Source organism: Hemitrygon akajei, chromosome 1 (assembly GCF_048418815.1).
Source record: "Hemitrygon akajei chromosome 1, sHemAka1.3, whole genome shotgun sequence".
NCBI classification, from domain to species: Eukaryota; Metazoa; Chordata; class Chondrichthyes; order Myliobatiformes; family Dasyatidae; genus Hemitrygon; species Hemitrygon akajei.
The window spans coordinates 74,372,427-74,386,130 of record NC_133124.1 but is presented as its reverse complement, the minus strand read 5'-3'; the positions used below and the strand labels follow the sequence as shown (position 1 = coordinate 74,386,130).

Here is a 13,704-nt window from a genome sequence, read left to right as displayed (position 1 = left end):
TGTAGGAGAGTAGCTGCACTTGAACCTGGGGGTGTAGGACCTCCTGCCTGATGGCAGCTGCAAGAAAGTGAGGGCATGGTTACAGGTTTGTGGAATACAGATTGGAATCATTGGTCATTAACCAGAAGGAGTTATTTTACTGAACTGAGAGAACCAGAAGTTGCCTGTGATTATTGCAGAGATTGTAATGGTTAGTTGAGGCAGGTGTATGTTTACTTCAATTAAAATTTGTCAATTACTTTGCATTGACAGAGCTGGAAGACCAACGGCATCGCTTTGCCCCAGACAGTTCCGGATATCTTGTTCCCCGAATTCCGGCTGCAGAGCAACGGTCAGCTGAGACGCCAGAAGAGAGACTGGGTCATCCCGCCCATCAGCGTGCCCGAGAACGCCCGTGGTACTTTCCCACAGGAATTGGTCAGGGTAAGTGTCCACCCTGGTGTCCAGCAGTGAACTTCTTACTGGAAATAATTAATAACTAGAGCAGGAGAAAAGTCAAAAGTTGAACATGTAAAAGTTTGCACAATTACGTGTATGCATTGCTACAATGGACAGCTTACTTGCATTAGCATCGCGAGCACAAATAATCAGATAAGCACCACTCACAAGAAAAGCATAAATGGAACTTTTAATTGTGCACAGTTTTTACTGGAAAGATCAGAAGTAGAATAAAACAGCAGTGAGTTCTGTTGTTGTGCGCTGTGATCAAAGTGCTGAGGGGGTGATTAGAGGTGTGCAGATTGGTACATGTACCAAGTTGTTGAAGGGTTCCTGAGCCAGGTTGGGTGGCCTGTACCTCTTGCCCAGTTGTAGCTGCGAGAAGGTGGTGGGGATTGTTGATGGATGCCCTCCTTTCCAGACATCTCCTCCCTCATGAAAAAGCTGCCACTGAATTTGAATTTACTTTCACTGACATTTATGACATGTTTTGCAGTGGTAGTACAGTACAAAACTACTATAAATTACAAAAAACATGGTGTAAAAGAAACATGATGAGGTTCAAAGTAAATATATTGTTAAAGTATGTATATGTTGCCTTGAGATTCAGTTTCTCATAGGCATTTACAGGGGAAAAGCAAGTACTTTAGAATTTTATAGACCATGTAGAATTACAAGGACATTGGAAGGACTGGAGGACTTGAGTTATAAGGAAAGATTGAATAGATTAGGGCTTCATTCCTTGAAATGTAGAAGATTGAGGGAAATTTGATAGAGATGTACAAAATCATGAGGGGTATAGTTAGGCTTTTTCCACTGAGGTTGGGTAAGACTACGACTTGAGGTGAAATGTTTATGGGGAACATGGGAGGAAACTTCTTCACTCAGAGTGGGGAGAGTGTGGGGGAACGAGCTGCACAAGTGGTGGCTGCAGTTTCAGTTTCAGCGTTCGAAAAGTTTGGATAGGTATGTGGATGGTAGGGGCCATGAAGGGCTATGTGAAATTCTACCCGTAAAGTAAAATTCAATTTTTACATTGAGGACTTCTACAGAGCATTGTTCATAGAAATTCAGACGATGGGGAGGTATGTACCAGTGATGTGTTTGTTGGGCTGAACTCGCTACTCCTTACAGCTTATGTTGCCATGCGTTCTAATTTCTGTACTGGACCACAATGCACCTTCCAAACCTGCTGTTTCTGCCATTAAGAAGGGCAGCAGACGTGTGAGAAATCCACCCCCCCCCCCCCCCAATAGGTTAACTCCATCCTGACTTGGAAGTAAATTGCTGATCCTTCATTGTTGCTGGGTCTGTATTCTGGAATTTTCTCCCCAACAGCACAGTCAGAATTCCTACTCCTGGAGGTTCACAAAGTAACCTCACCAGACAGGAAAAAAACATTCTCTTTCAGGGGAAACATGAGGAAATCTGCAGATGCTGAAAATTCGAACAACACACACAAAATGCTGGTGGAACACAGCAGGCCAGGCAGCATCTATAAGGAGAAGCGCTGTCGACGTTTCAGGCCGAGAACCTGACGAAGGTTTTGTGTGTGCTCTTTCGGGGGTGGGGGGGGAGTCTGTTTTGGGTCTTACTGGGAAAATACAATGAGTCAGTTGAACAGACCATACATGTAGAGAAAAAAGATTCTAAAATTGAAATGTATACAGACTCTTTAGAGACCCAGCAAACCATCGAAACCACTCCCGCTATCATTTAGTTAGATATTACAAAACAGACTTAAAAAAATGAACTTTGAATAAACCAGCTGGAAAATCCACAACTGCATTCAAATGGATTGTTTTTCAAAGGACTGGTGTCAAAGACAAAGTTAGAAGGTGTTCTGTGGAATCATTTAAGAATTTGTTGAGTTAAATGTAGGAAGGGATGGGAAGTTAACTTGGAACGAGAGTCAGGAAATTATTTTGCAGGTTATATTATACTTTTTCTTAGGTCACATTTGGCATATTTTGTAAATTCTGGTTGCCCCATTATAGGAAGGATGAATGTGGAGGCTTGGAGGGTGCAGAGGAGGTTCACCAGGGTACTGCCTAGGATTAGAGGGCTGTCGCTGTAAAGAGCAGATGGACACGTTTGGGTTGTTTTCTTCGGAGTATACTAGGCTGAGGGGCCCCTCAAATAAGTTTATATAAAAATAGGAGAGGGTTAGATCAGGTAGACAGTCGGCCTTCTCCCCAGGGTAGACAAGTCAAGAATTAGAAGACATGCATTTATGGGGGGGGGGTTAAAAGATTGTGGTGCAATTTTATTACATAGAGTGGTGGGTGCCTGGTACAGGCTGCTAGGGGTAGTGGTGGCAGTGGCAGGTACGATAATGGCTTTTACGAGTGTATTAGACACATGAATGTGCAGGGAATAGAAGATTATGTACAGGCTGCATTAACCAGCCCCACTGTTTCAACGAGCAAGGAAACTCAATGTCATGAAAAGCATGCTATTGAAATACAAGTTTAGTAGCTTAGTGTATGCTGCCGTCATTGTCAAGATAATGGAGACACGAGTTTGAATCCTAAACACCTAGTGATGTACTTTAACTGCACATCCAGTTGAGCTGCTATCTCACAGTCCCAGTGACATGGGCTCAGTCTGGGAAGTATTTAATTCCGGGGTGCCTAGGCAGAACTCTCAATGGATACAATTAAATATTCCCATTTCAGCCTGATACAGCTAAAAAGCACGTCTGCTTCCAAGGTCAGAACAGTTAACAAAGATGTCTTAATGCATTTAAACAAACTATCGCTGCTTAAAACTGACAGAAACAACACCGATTGTGGTCGGAAGCGCCCACGGAGGACATCACGGAGGAAGTGCTGGTGTAGATCAGGATTACAAATGCTCTTAAGGAAACAATTTTAAACTCCCTGTACCGACGATCTTGCTGGCGAACGTGCAGTCTCTGGTGAATAAAATCGATGATGTCAGAGTCAGGGTGCTGAATCAGAGGGATATTAGGACTGCGTGTGTCCTTTGTTTCACAAAATCCTGGTTAACCCCTTCTGGACTGGATGCAGTGATCCAGATTGAGAGTTTACTATACAGTGTCAGGATAGATCTTTAGAGTCAAAAGCAGAGGTGGAGGAGTATGCCTCATGATCAACTCTTCTTGGTGCACAAATATATCAGTGCTGTCCCAATTCTGATCACCAGACCTGGAATATCTAGCAGTAAAGTGTCGTCCTTTTTACCAACCGCAGGAGTTCTCCAGGGTCGTTCTGGTAGCAGTTTACATTCCACCTCAGGCCAATATCAGTCGAGCAATGGGATCAACATGCCCGAAACAGCGCACCCTAATACCTTCACCATTGTTTTGGGAGATTTTAACCAGGCCAGTCTAAAAAAAATCACTAAGCAACTACGATCAACAGATAACTTGCAATACCAGAGGAAACAACACACTGGACCATTGCTACATCACCATCAAGAATGCCTACCGTGCTATTCCACACCCTCACTTCAGGGAGTCTGATCACCTGGCTGTACTTCTACTCCCTGAGTATAGGCAGAGACTGAAGACTGCAGTGCCAGTAGTGAGGATCAAGAAGGTGTGGACAAGGGAAGCACAGGAGTGCCTACAGGACTGCATTGAGATTCTCCATCTTTGCAGCATATGGAGTAGGTCGCGTTTCTAGCGGCTCTCTCTCTTCTAATACATTTTGTATCCCACTAACAGATCCCTTTTAGTTCTAATGACTTACTATTTCTACTGAAGGATTTATTATTTCTACTGAAGGACTTTACAACTTAATTTCAATGGCCGAAAAAAGTCGTTCTGGTATTGAATTAAGAAGTGGCAAGACGTTCCCCGAAATGGAGCAAACGAACAAACCAAGAAAACAGAGGAACCTGTTACACTAGCGGGAATATTTTCTTCAATACAAGACATGAAGTCGGAATTCAGATCGCTTAATATTAAAGTTGATAAGCTGACCGGTTCAAACGGGAAGCTCGAAAAAGCTATTTCTACGATTCAAGACTCGCTGAAAAACTTGGATTCTCAACTTCAAACACTTCAGCAGACTACAACCCGAATCGAGAGCGAGCATGATTTATTCAAGCAAACTATTAAAGATCAAGGAATGAAGATATCTTCAATGGAAAAGAAAATCAATGAAATTACCTCGGAACTATCTAAAACAAAGAAAAGAATGGTTGATTTAGATAGTAGAGGGCGTCGGAGGAATCTGCGTATTCTGGGACTGCCTGAAAATACTGAAGCTGGCGATCTGTTAAAATTCTTTTCAGATATGCTGTACTCACTTTTCAATGGGACCCTCGAAGCTAGCCCCTTAATCGACAGAGCTCACAGAATTCCATTCTCTCGGCGTTCAGCCGAATTACGTCCTCGAGCAGTTGTACTTTCTTTGCATTATTATACAACTAAAGAAGCTATTCTTCGAGAAGCCAGAAAGAAACGGAAATTACTCTTTAATTCAACACACATTCGTATAGTTGAAGATTATCCTCCCAAAATCTTTGATGAAAGAAAGAAATATCGAGAAGTTATGAGTGAAATGTATAAATTAGATTTAAATCCCTCCCTTCGCTTTCCAGCAAAGCTGATAATTTTTCCTGAAAAATCTCAACCATTGAGAATCTACTCTCCTCAGGAGAGATGGGAGTATATTAAAAACTTTAAAGTTAAGCCTACTGAATAAAATATTAAAGTTACATCGATTATTCAATAGCCAGTTTTGAAGTATCTGCTGTATGAGTTGTTTATGGAGCTTTTGAGTTAAGTACATGTTATACCTTTTCACTCTCTGGTATGGGACGTGGTCGATTTAATTTTTTTTTTACCTTATTAATGATTAATACATATATAACTGGTTTGTAGGGAACCTTTATAGTATTGTACTTTAGTGGTCCGTGTAGGACCTGTTGTGTATTAATCTTTTTATTTTTTTATTTGTTTTAATACTTATAGTTTTAGGTCTGTTATATACACATATTCATTTATTTTTATTTTTCGAGAGAAAGAATATTCTTTGTAACATTATTCGCTCGGATTTATTCTTTCTTTTGAATATGTGTTTAAGCTACTTTAGCTGATTCTAAGATGGCAGTTGTTGATTATGTTTTTATTAATGTTAGACACAACATTATAGTAGTTGAATTCTGTTTGTGCCTTTTATTATGGCTATTTTCCGTGGGATTTTTGCTTTTTTTTATATATGGAGCTGCAAGTTGGAGAACAGGGTCAAAGGTGATTAGTTAGCATGGGACCAGCCTATTGGTTTCTTCCTTTCTATCTATTGGGCAGGGGGAGGGGGAGGGGGAGGGGTCTATTAGAGTAGTTTTTTTTCTTGATTGGGCAGTTCCTTTGATGGATTTCTCTTTCGTAAATGCGTTACTCCTTCTGGTTGTACCCGTGCCTTTTGGTTTAATCTGTACTTGCGTAACATTTCTTTTATATAATATTAAACTCGATTTTAAACATGGATGTTAATAAAATTAATATAATATCTTGGAATTGGAACGGTGTCAATCATCCCATTAAGTGTAAAAAGATTTTTAAGAAATTAAAAACACAATGCTGATATTATTTTTGCGCAAGAAAATCATATACAAAAACAGGATGGGGATAGATTTTTTCACTTTTGGAAAGGACCTCTTTTTCACTCACTGTCAGATAGTAAAACAGGAGGTGTTTCTATATTTCTTAGTCCCAAAACCCCTTTTGTACACCTTAATACTACTACTGATTTGATTGGAAGATATTTTAATTGTTACTGGTTTATTATGCGAGCAAAAGGTAGCTCTGGTGTGTGTATACGCACCTAACGTAGATAATTCTGATTTTTTTAAGAAACTTTTTTCAGAGTTACCGAATCTCAATGAATATAAGCTGATTATGGGTGGTGACTTTAACTGTTGCTTAAATCCGGCGATTGACAGGTCAGCAACCAATCCGTCGCTTCCTAATAAAGCGGCAGCTTGTATTAACTCTTTTTTATTAGAATATGGCCTTGTCGATATTTGGAGATATAAACACCCCAATGATAAAGATTTCTCCTATTTTTTCACATGTCCATCACAAATATTCCCGAATTGATTACTTTTTTTAGATACAATTCTGTTAAACTCCGTTGTTGAATGTGTGTATGACATCATTGCGCTTTCAGATCATGTGCCTTTAAAGTTAACCCTTAAGCTCCCGGATAGATTTTTGAAAATCTCACAGTGGAGATTGAACCCCATTTTGTTACAGGATCCAGCTTTTGTTAATTTTATTAAGGAGCAAATTTCTATATTTTTTGAATTTAATACAACTGAAGGAATGTCAAATCTGGTTATATGGGACACCTTGAAATCTTTTCTTAGGGGACAGATAATCTCATATTCAGCAGCCTTGAGAAAGAAAACTAAAGCGGAATTGTCAGTGCTTATTAATAAAATTAAACAGATAAAGCATATTCAGTTAAACCTACTGAAGACCTATATAAAGAAAGGGTCGAACTTCAATCACAGTATGATTTACTTCTGACCTTTCCCATTGAACAGCAAATTTTTAAATCTAAAAGTTTATTTTATATACATGGGGAAAAATCTGCTAAACTTTTAGTGGGTCAGTTAAAGGCTGGGATGGTCAGAAGACAGATTTTAAAAATTCGCCGACCAGATAGAACAGAAACTTTAGATCCTTAAGAAATTAATAAGATATTTATGGACTTTTATTCTAATCTTTATAAATCTGAATTCTCTGATAGTAATATCACTATGAATAGTTTTTTGCAAAGGTTAAACATAACTCAAATTTCGATTCAAGATGTTGATATGTTAGATGCACCTATTAAACAAGAGGAGATAGCCAAGGCTATATCCTCTATGCAATTAGGTAAAGCTCCAGGACCTGATGGTTATACGGTAGAATTTTACAAGACCTTTCACGAAACGCTTATACCACATCTTCATCAAACGTTCACTGATTCTACATCTTCTGGGAACCTTCCTAAAACTTTTTATGAAGCACTAATTTCATTGACTCCAAAAAAAGGGAAAGACCCACTGGATTGTGTATCCTATAGACCTATTTCTTTACTGAATGTAGATTTTAAAATCCTCTCTAAGATTCTAGCAAATAAGCTTGAGAGTATCTTGCCTAATGTTATCTCAAACGATCAAAAAGGATTTATTAAAAATAGGTACTCACATTTTAATACTTGAAGATTATTAAATATCATTTATTCCCCCTCAACCAAAGAATCTGAATGTACTGTATCTTTGGTTGCAGAGAAAGCCTTTGACAGGGTGGAGTGGCCTTATCTATTTCAGGTTTTGAAGAGGTTCAGTTTTGGTCCAGGATTTATCTCCTGGATTAAATTGATTTATCATGCCCCGGTAGCTGCGGTTCTCACTAATAACCAAAAGTCTCCTTACTTTAGATTATATAGAGGTACCCATCAGGACTGTCCCCTTAGCCCTTTATTATTTAATTTGGCTTTAGAACCACTTGCTATTGCTCTTCGGGATTCTAATTCTGTGCAGGGTTTTAGGAGAGGGGATAAATTACTTAAAGTTTCGTTATACACGGATGATTTATTAGTTTACATTTCAAATCCTAAGAAATCTATTCCTTCTATGTTACCTATATTTATGGAATTTGGTACTTTTTCTGGATATAAACTTAATTTACATAAAAGTGAATTATTTCCTATTAATAATTATTTTGATTATTATGATCAAATACCTTTTAATATTGCCAAAAACCATTTTACTTGGTATCAAAGTTACAAAAAATTTTAAAGATCTATATAAGGTATAATTTCTTCCCTTTAGTTGAATATACTCAACAGGCGCTTTCTAAATGGTCACCTATGTCGATGTCATTGATAGGTCGAATAAATGCTATAAAGATGGTTATTCTAATGAAATTTTTATATATATTTCAAGCAGTTCCCTCCTTTGTTCCAAAAACATTTTTTGATAAAATAGACTCTCTGATTTTGTCTTATGTTTGGAATAATAAAAGCTCTAGAGTGAATAAACTTTTATTGCAAAAATCAAAAAAAAGATGGAGGACTGGCTTTACCAAACTTTAGATTTTATTATTGGGCAATTAATATTCGCTATATTACTTTTTGGATTTATGATATAGACGATCAAGATCGCCCTTCATGGTTACAGCTGGAGGAAAATTCAGTAATGGGGTTTTCATTAGCTTCTTTATTAGGAGCTCCTCTTCCTTTTTCATTCTCCAGAATAGGTAAACAAGCTCTTAACCCTATTGTTAAACATACTTTAAAAACTTGGTTTCAATTTCGTAGATTTTTTGAATTTGAATGATTTTTTACTTTCTAGTAATATTTATTCTTATTTCTTTTTGAAACCATCAACTTTGGATAAGGCTTTTCTAACATGGAAAATTAAGGGAATAAAAACTTTTTTAGATTTGTTTTTACAAGACTGTTTAATGTCTTTCACAGTTAATGGATAAATATGATATCTCCAATACACATTTTTTCAGGTGTTTACAAGTTAGGAATTTATGTGATTTTTACCAAATTACCCCTTGATCTGCTCTTCAAATTTGGCTTATGTTATTTTTCAGTTTAAACCTTTTCTAAAACGATTAATAGCTATCATTTATAAACAGTTAATGAATGCTCGCACATCGCCTAATGATAGGGTTCAACACTCCTGGGAAGTAGAACTTCAACATTCACTCTCAGATAACCGATGGAGTAAAATTTATTATTTAGTTAATAATTCATCTACCTGCACACGCCATATTTTAATTCAGTTTAAGATAGTACATAGGGCCCATATGTCCAAAGATAAATTGGCGCATATTTTTCCTAATATATGCCCTATTTGTGATAGATGTAATGCAGAAGTGGCTACTCTAACCCATATGTTTTGGTCATGTGTAAGTTTAAATAATTTTTGGAGGGATGCGTTTGGAATATTATCTAAAGTTATAGATATGGATGTTCAACCTAATCCACTTACAGCAATTTTTGGGATTATTCCAGAGGAAGCAAGCAAAGTGTCTGCCTCTGCCCAACATGTGATAGCTTTTTCAACTTTACTGGCTAGGAGAGCTATTTTGCTACACTGGAAAGAATCTAACCCGACTACTGTTTTCTATTGGCTCTCCTCCATCATGTCATGTTTAAGCTTGGAGAAAATTAGAAGCCGGACATTTGATACATCTTTTGATTTTGAACAAGTCTGGTGACCCTTTATTCAATATTTTCACATGATTTAATTTATCTTTATTTATTTTTCTTTACTCTCTTTGGAGAATATCCTTGTCCATGAAGGTTCGGAGATGACTGGGAGGATGTGTTTTTTTCCCCTCTCTTTCTTTTTTAAATTTATCCTCATTTGGACTGCCCAATCTTTCTTTTTCTTTTTTTTTTCTTTCTCTCTTTTTTGTTTTAGTTTAGTTACTGGGGTTTTTCTTTCTCTATCAATAAAATTTCCAATCTTTTTTTTTGCGATTGCTATGAGGAGTTGTAATTTCTCTCTAACCATTGTATATATAACAGCATAATATATTACCTATTTGAGTTTGGTATTATATGCTTTTTGTCTTTAATATTGCTGTTTATATGTCTTTTATATTATCTACTTGTTAAACTCCTCTTTCGATTTGTATTTGTATATTCTTTATTTGAAAATCAATAAAAAAGATTGAAAAATGAAATGAAAGGACTGCACCCCAGTAGACTGGGGTGTATTCAGGGATTCATCTTCGAACCTGGATGAGTGTGCTGCAGTTGTTACCGACTTCATTAAAACCTGTGTGGATAAGTTTGTGCCTACAAAGGCTTGCTGTACATTCCCAAACCAAAAGCCGTGGATGAACCAGGAGCTATGTCGTCTGCTGAAGGTTAGATCTGTGCCATTCAAGTCTGACAACCCAGGCCTGTATCAGAAAACCAGGTATGATTTGTGGAGGTTATTTCAAGGGTAAAGAGACAATTTCGAACGAGATTGGAGGCAACATCAGATGCACAGCAACTCTGACAGGGTCTGCAAGACATTACAGTCGGCCCTGCTTATCCGAGGGTTCCGCATGTGCAGATTCAACCACCCATGGATTGGGGAAAACCCAGAAGTTCTCTCTCCAGTACTCGTTGTTTGAGCATGTACAGACTTCTTTTTTTTTGTCATTATTCCCTAAACAATACAGTATAACAGCTATTTACATAGCATTTACATTGGATTGGGTACTATAAGTAATCTAGAGATGATTTAAAGTACAGGCAGTCTTTAAGTCGGATTTGTACGCAAGTCTGAACAGGTACATCTGGTATTATTTAGCATCAGTTAGTCAAATGTTTGTCTTAGTATATTACCTTTCTTTGCATATAAAACACTTAAGAAATGTATGTATTTCAATAATTAAACCACTGCATTGCTTAGTAATAATTGTAGCTTTCATCGGGGCAGGGCCTTTCACATGCTCCAATATTCTCACTTTATCCTTTAAAGTTGTTCCGATCATTGACCGACTGTAGCCTGTTGCTTTTTCAGTGACCGATGGCATTTCACCTCTTTCCGATCACTTTATTATTTCCACTTTATTTTCAATCGTGATAGTTTTCTGTCAAAGGAACAGAAACACTGCGGATTCAGCAGCAGCCGCGGGCGATGGGTCCGGAGCTCCCCCGGGTCCTAAAGTCCACCCACATTGAGACAGGTTGAATAAGGGACTTGAGCATCCGTGCTTTTTGGTATCTGTGGGGGGTCCTGGAACCAATCCCCGGCGGATAAGGAGGGCCAACTGTACTTCCTGCAAAGTGAAACCCAATAGCATGAATGGCAGCGATGCTTCACTACCAGATGAATTCAACGCCTTCTTTGCCTGCCTTGAAAGGGAGAACACAACTACAGCTGTGAAGATCCCTACTGCACCTGGTGACTCTGTGATCTCTGACTCAGAGGCCAATGTTAGACTGTCTTTAAAGAGAGTGAATCCTCACAAGGCAGAAGGTCCTGATGGAGTACCTGGTAAGGCTCTGAAAACCTGTGCCAACCAACAAGCGGGCGTATTCATGGACATTTTCAACCTCTCACTGCTATGGGCGGAAGTTCCCACTTCAAAAAGGCAACAATTATACCAATGCCCAAGAAGACTAATGTGGGCTGCCTTAATGACTATCGCCCCAGTGGCGTATTTAAGGTATGGCACGTACCCTAGGCACCACTTGAAGGGGGACACTACTGAGCAGTTTCTATTAAAGTCAGACAAGCCATCCTCATAGTGAAAAAAAAGAATTTTCTTCAGATGTATGATCTGTTTTTGATTATCATGGGTGAGAAGCACTAGGATGGCCTTATTTTCAGACCATTGTGTAAGAAGACCATGAAATGTTTCTTCACGAAGGAGGAGGAAAATGGAGCTGAAGGACAGAAGAGACGAAAGTTGGAGGTGGAGGAAGCCAAGAAGTTGAGCAAGTTCTTCATGCCCTTCTTTGAAAAGCCCAGAACAAGTAGTTCAACACTTTCTATGGAGTCGCCTGCACCTGCTACAAGTTTGTTAGAATCTGAAGGTGGATCAAGTACAAGTGTGTCACAAGCCGAGGAGGATGTCAAGTCAGATAAATTCGAGTATGACGAGATTAAGAGCGAGGCTGCCACAGAGAATGTGGACATGACAGGAGGGGAAGGCGACGGTGGTGATGTTGAGTTTATTGATGAGATTGAACCTGACGACGCTGAACCTAGTGAACTGGATGATGTCAAAGAGCCTCGAACTGTCATACCAGTAGTGATTGAACAGCATGACATTGGACTTCTGAAGTTCGACAAGGATACTGGAAAAGCAATTCTGCCTGACGCGTTGAGAACAGAAATAATAAAGCTGGGTTCGAAGTATTTCCAGAACAGTGAGGGGCCTTTCCTACCAACAAATAACAGCTCAATGAACAAACCTTGGTTCAAGAGGAAATTGGGAAATGGTAATGGTGAGGAAGTGACTCGCTCATGGCTGGTCTATTCCCCTTCTAAAAAGTCTGCATTTTGTATCTGTTGTCTTCTCTATTCCCGGTCAGACCACCAATACTCATTGGAGCAGGAAAGTGGATTCAACCAGTGGGAAGCACCTGAAAGGATTAGTGTTCATAAAAATGCCAAGAATCATCGGGAATGCTTCACACAATGGAAAGAAATTTAACTGGAAACAAGAGTTATTGATGTGGTATTTCAGTCACAGATTGAGAAGGAAAAGCAGAAGTGGCGTGATATCTTGACACCAAGTTTGGGTTCCTTCTCGATATCGAGGGACTGTGTTATGGCGCCGACAGTAACGACCTAAAGAAGAAGTATGAAAATTTGGGCGAATTGTACAGCTCTGATGTTGATGAACAGCAGCTATATGAAGAAATTTTGGATTGCAGAATGTTGCTGTTAGGGTGAGTCAACATGAGAGTATCAAGACCTGAAGAGCTTCTTGAATTTATAGTTCTGTATGGAGATGAGAGTGCCTTCCCCAATCTTTGCATTGCTATTCAGATCATACTAACCATCGCAGTTTCCATCGCCAGCTGTGAGAGATCATTCAGCAAACTAAAACTAATACTTTCATATTTGAGATTCTCCATGGGTCAAGGCAGACTCTGTGATCTTGCTCTGCTGAGTGTAGAAAGAGAAGAAACTGAAAAAACTGACTTTGATCGCATCATAGACCAATTTGCATCAGTGAAAGCAAGGAAGGTGCAGTTATAATGTTCATGTAGCGCCATAATTCATTAATTAAAAGATTAATGAGCCTGACTTGTATTTTTGAGCTGATATTATGGTAAAGTTATCTAAAAGATGGGTGTCAGATGTTTGGATAGGGGTGCAATTTCAGTGCTTGCCATAGGCGCTATTTTCAGTAGATACACCCCTGTATCGCCTGGTAGCGCTCACATCGACAGTGATGAAATGCTTTGAGAGGTTGCACATGACTAGACTGAACTCCTGCCTCAGCAAGGACCTGGACCCATTGCAATAGGTCAACGGCAGGTGCAATCTCTATGGCTCTCCACACAGCTTTAGATCACCTGGACAACACAAACACATCAGGATGCTGTTCATCGACTATAGCTCAGCATTTAATACCATCATTCCAACATCCTGATTGAGAAGTTGTAGAATCTGGGCCTCTGTACCTCCCTCTGCAATTGGATCCTCGAATTCCTAACTGGAAGACGACAATCTTTGCAAATTGGTGATAACATATCCCCCTCGCTGACAATCAACACTGGCGCACCTCGGATGTGTGCTTAGCCCACTGCTCTACTTTCTATATGC

The 13,704-nt window shown here is 39.0% G+C and overlaps 1 protein-coding gene across 1 annotated transcript in view; it reads left to right on the top strand.

The window, feature by feature from the left end:
- Nucleotides 1-13,704, top strand: part of cdh2 (cadherin 2, type 1, N-cadherin (neuronal)) — a 194,914-nt gene that overhangs the window by 112,460 nt on the left and 68,750 nt on the right. Inside the window, exon 4 of the mRNA XM_073045892.1 lies at nt 253-423. Within this exon, the coding sequence (XP_072901993.1) occupies nt 253-423 (171 nt within the window). The remainder of the gene's footprint in view (nt 1-252; nt 424-13,704) is intronic.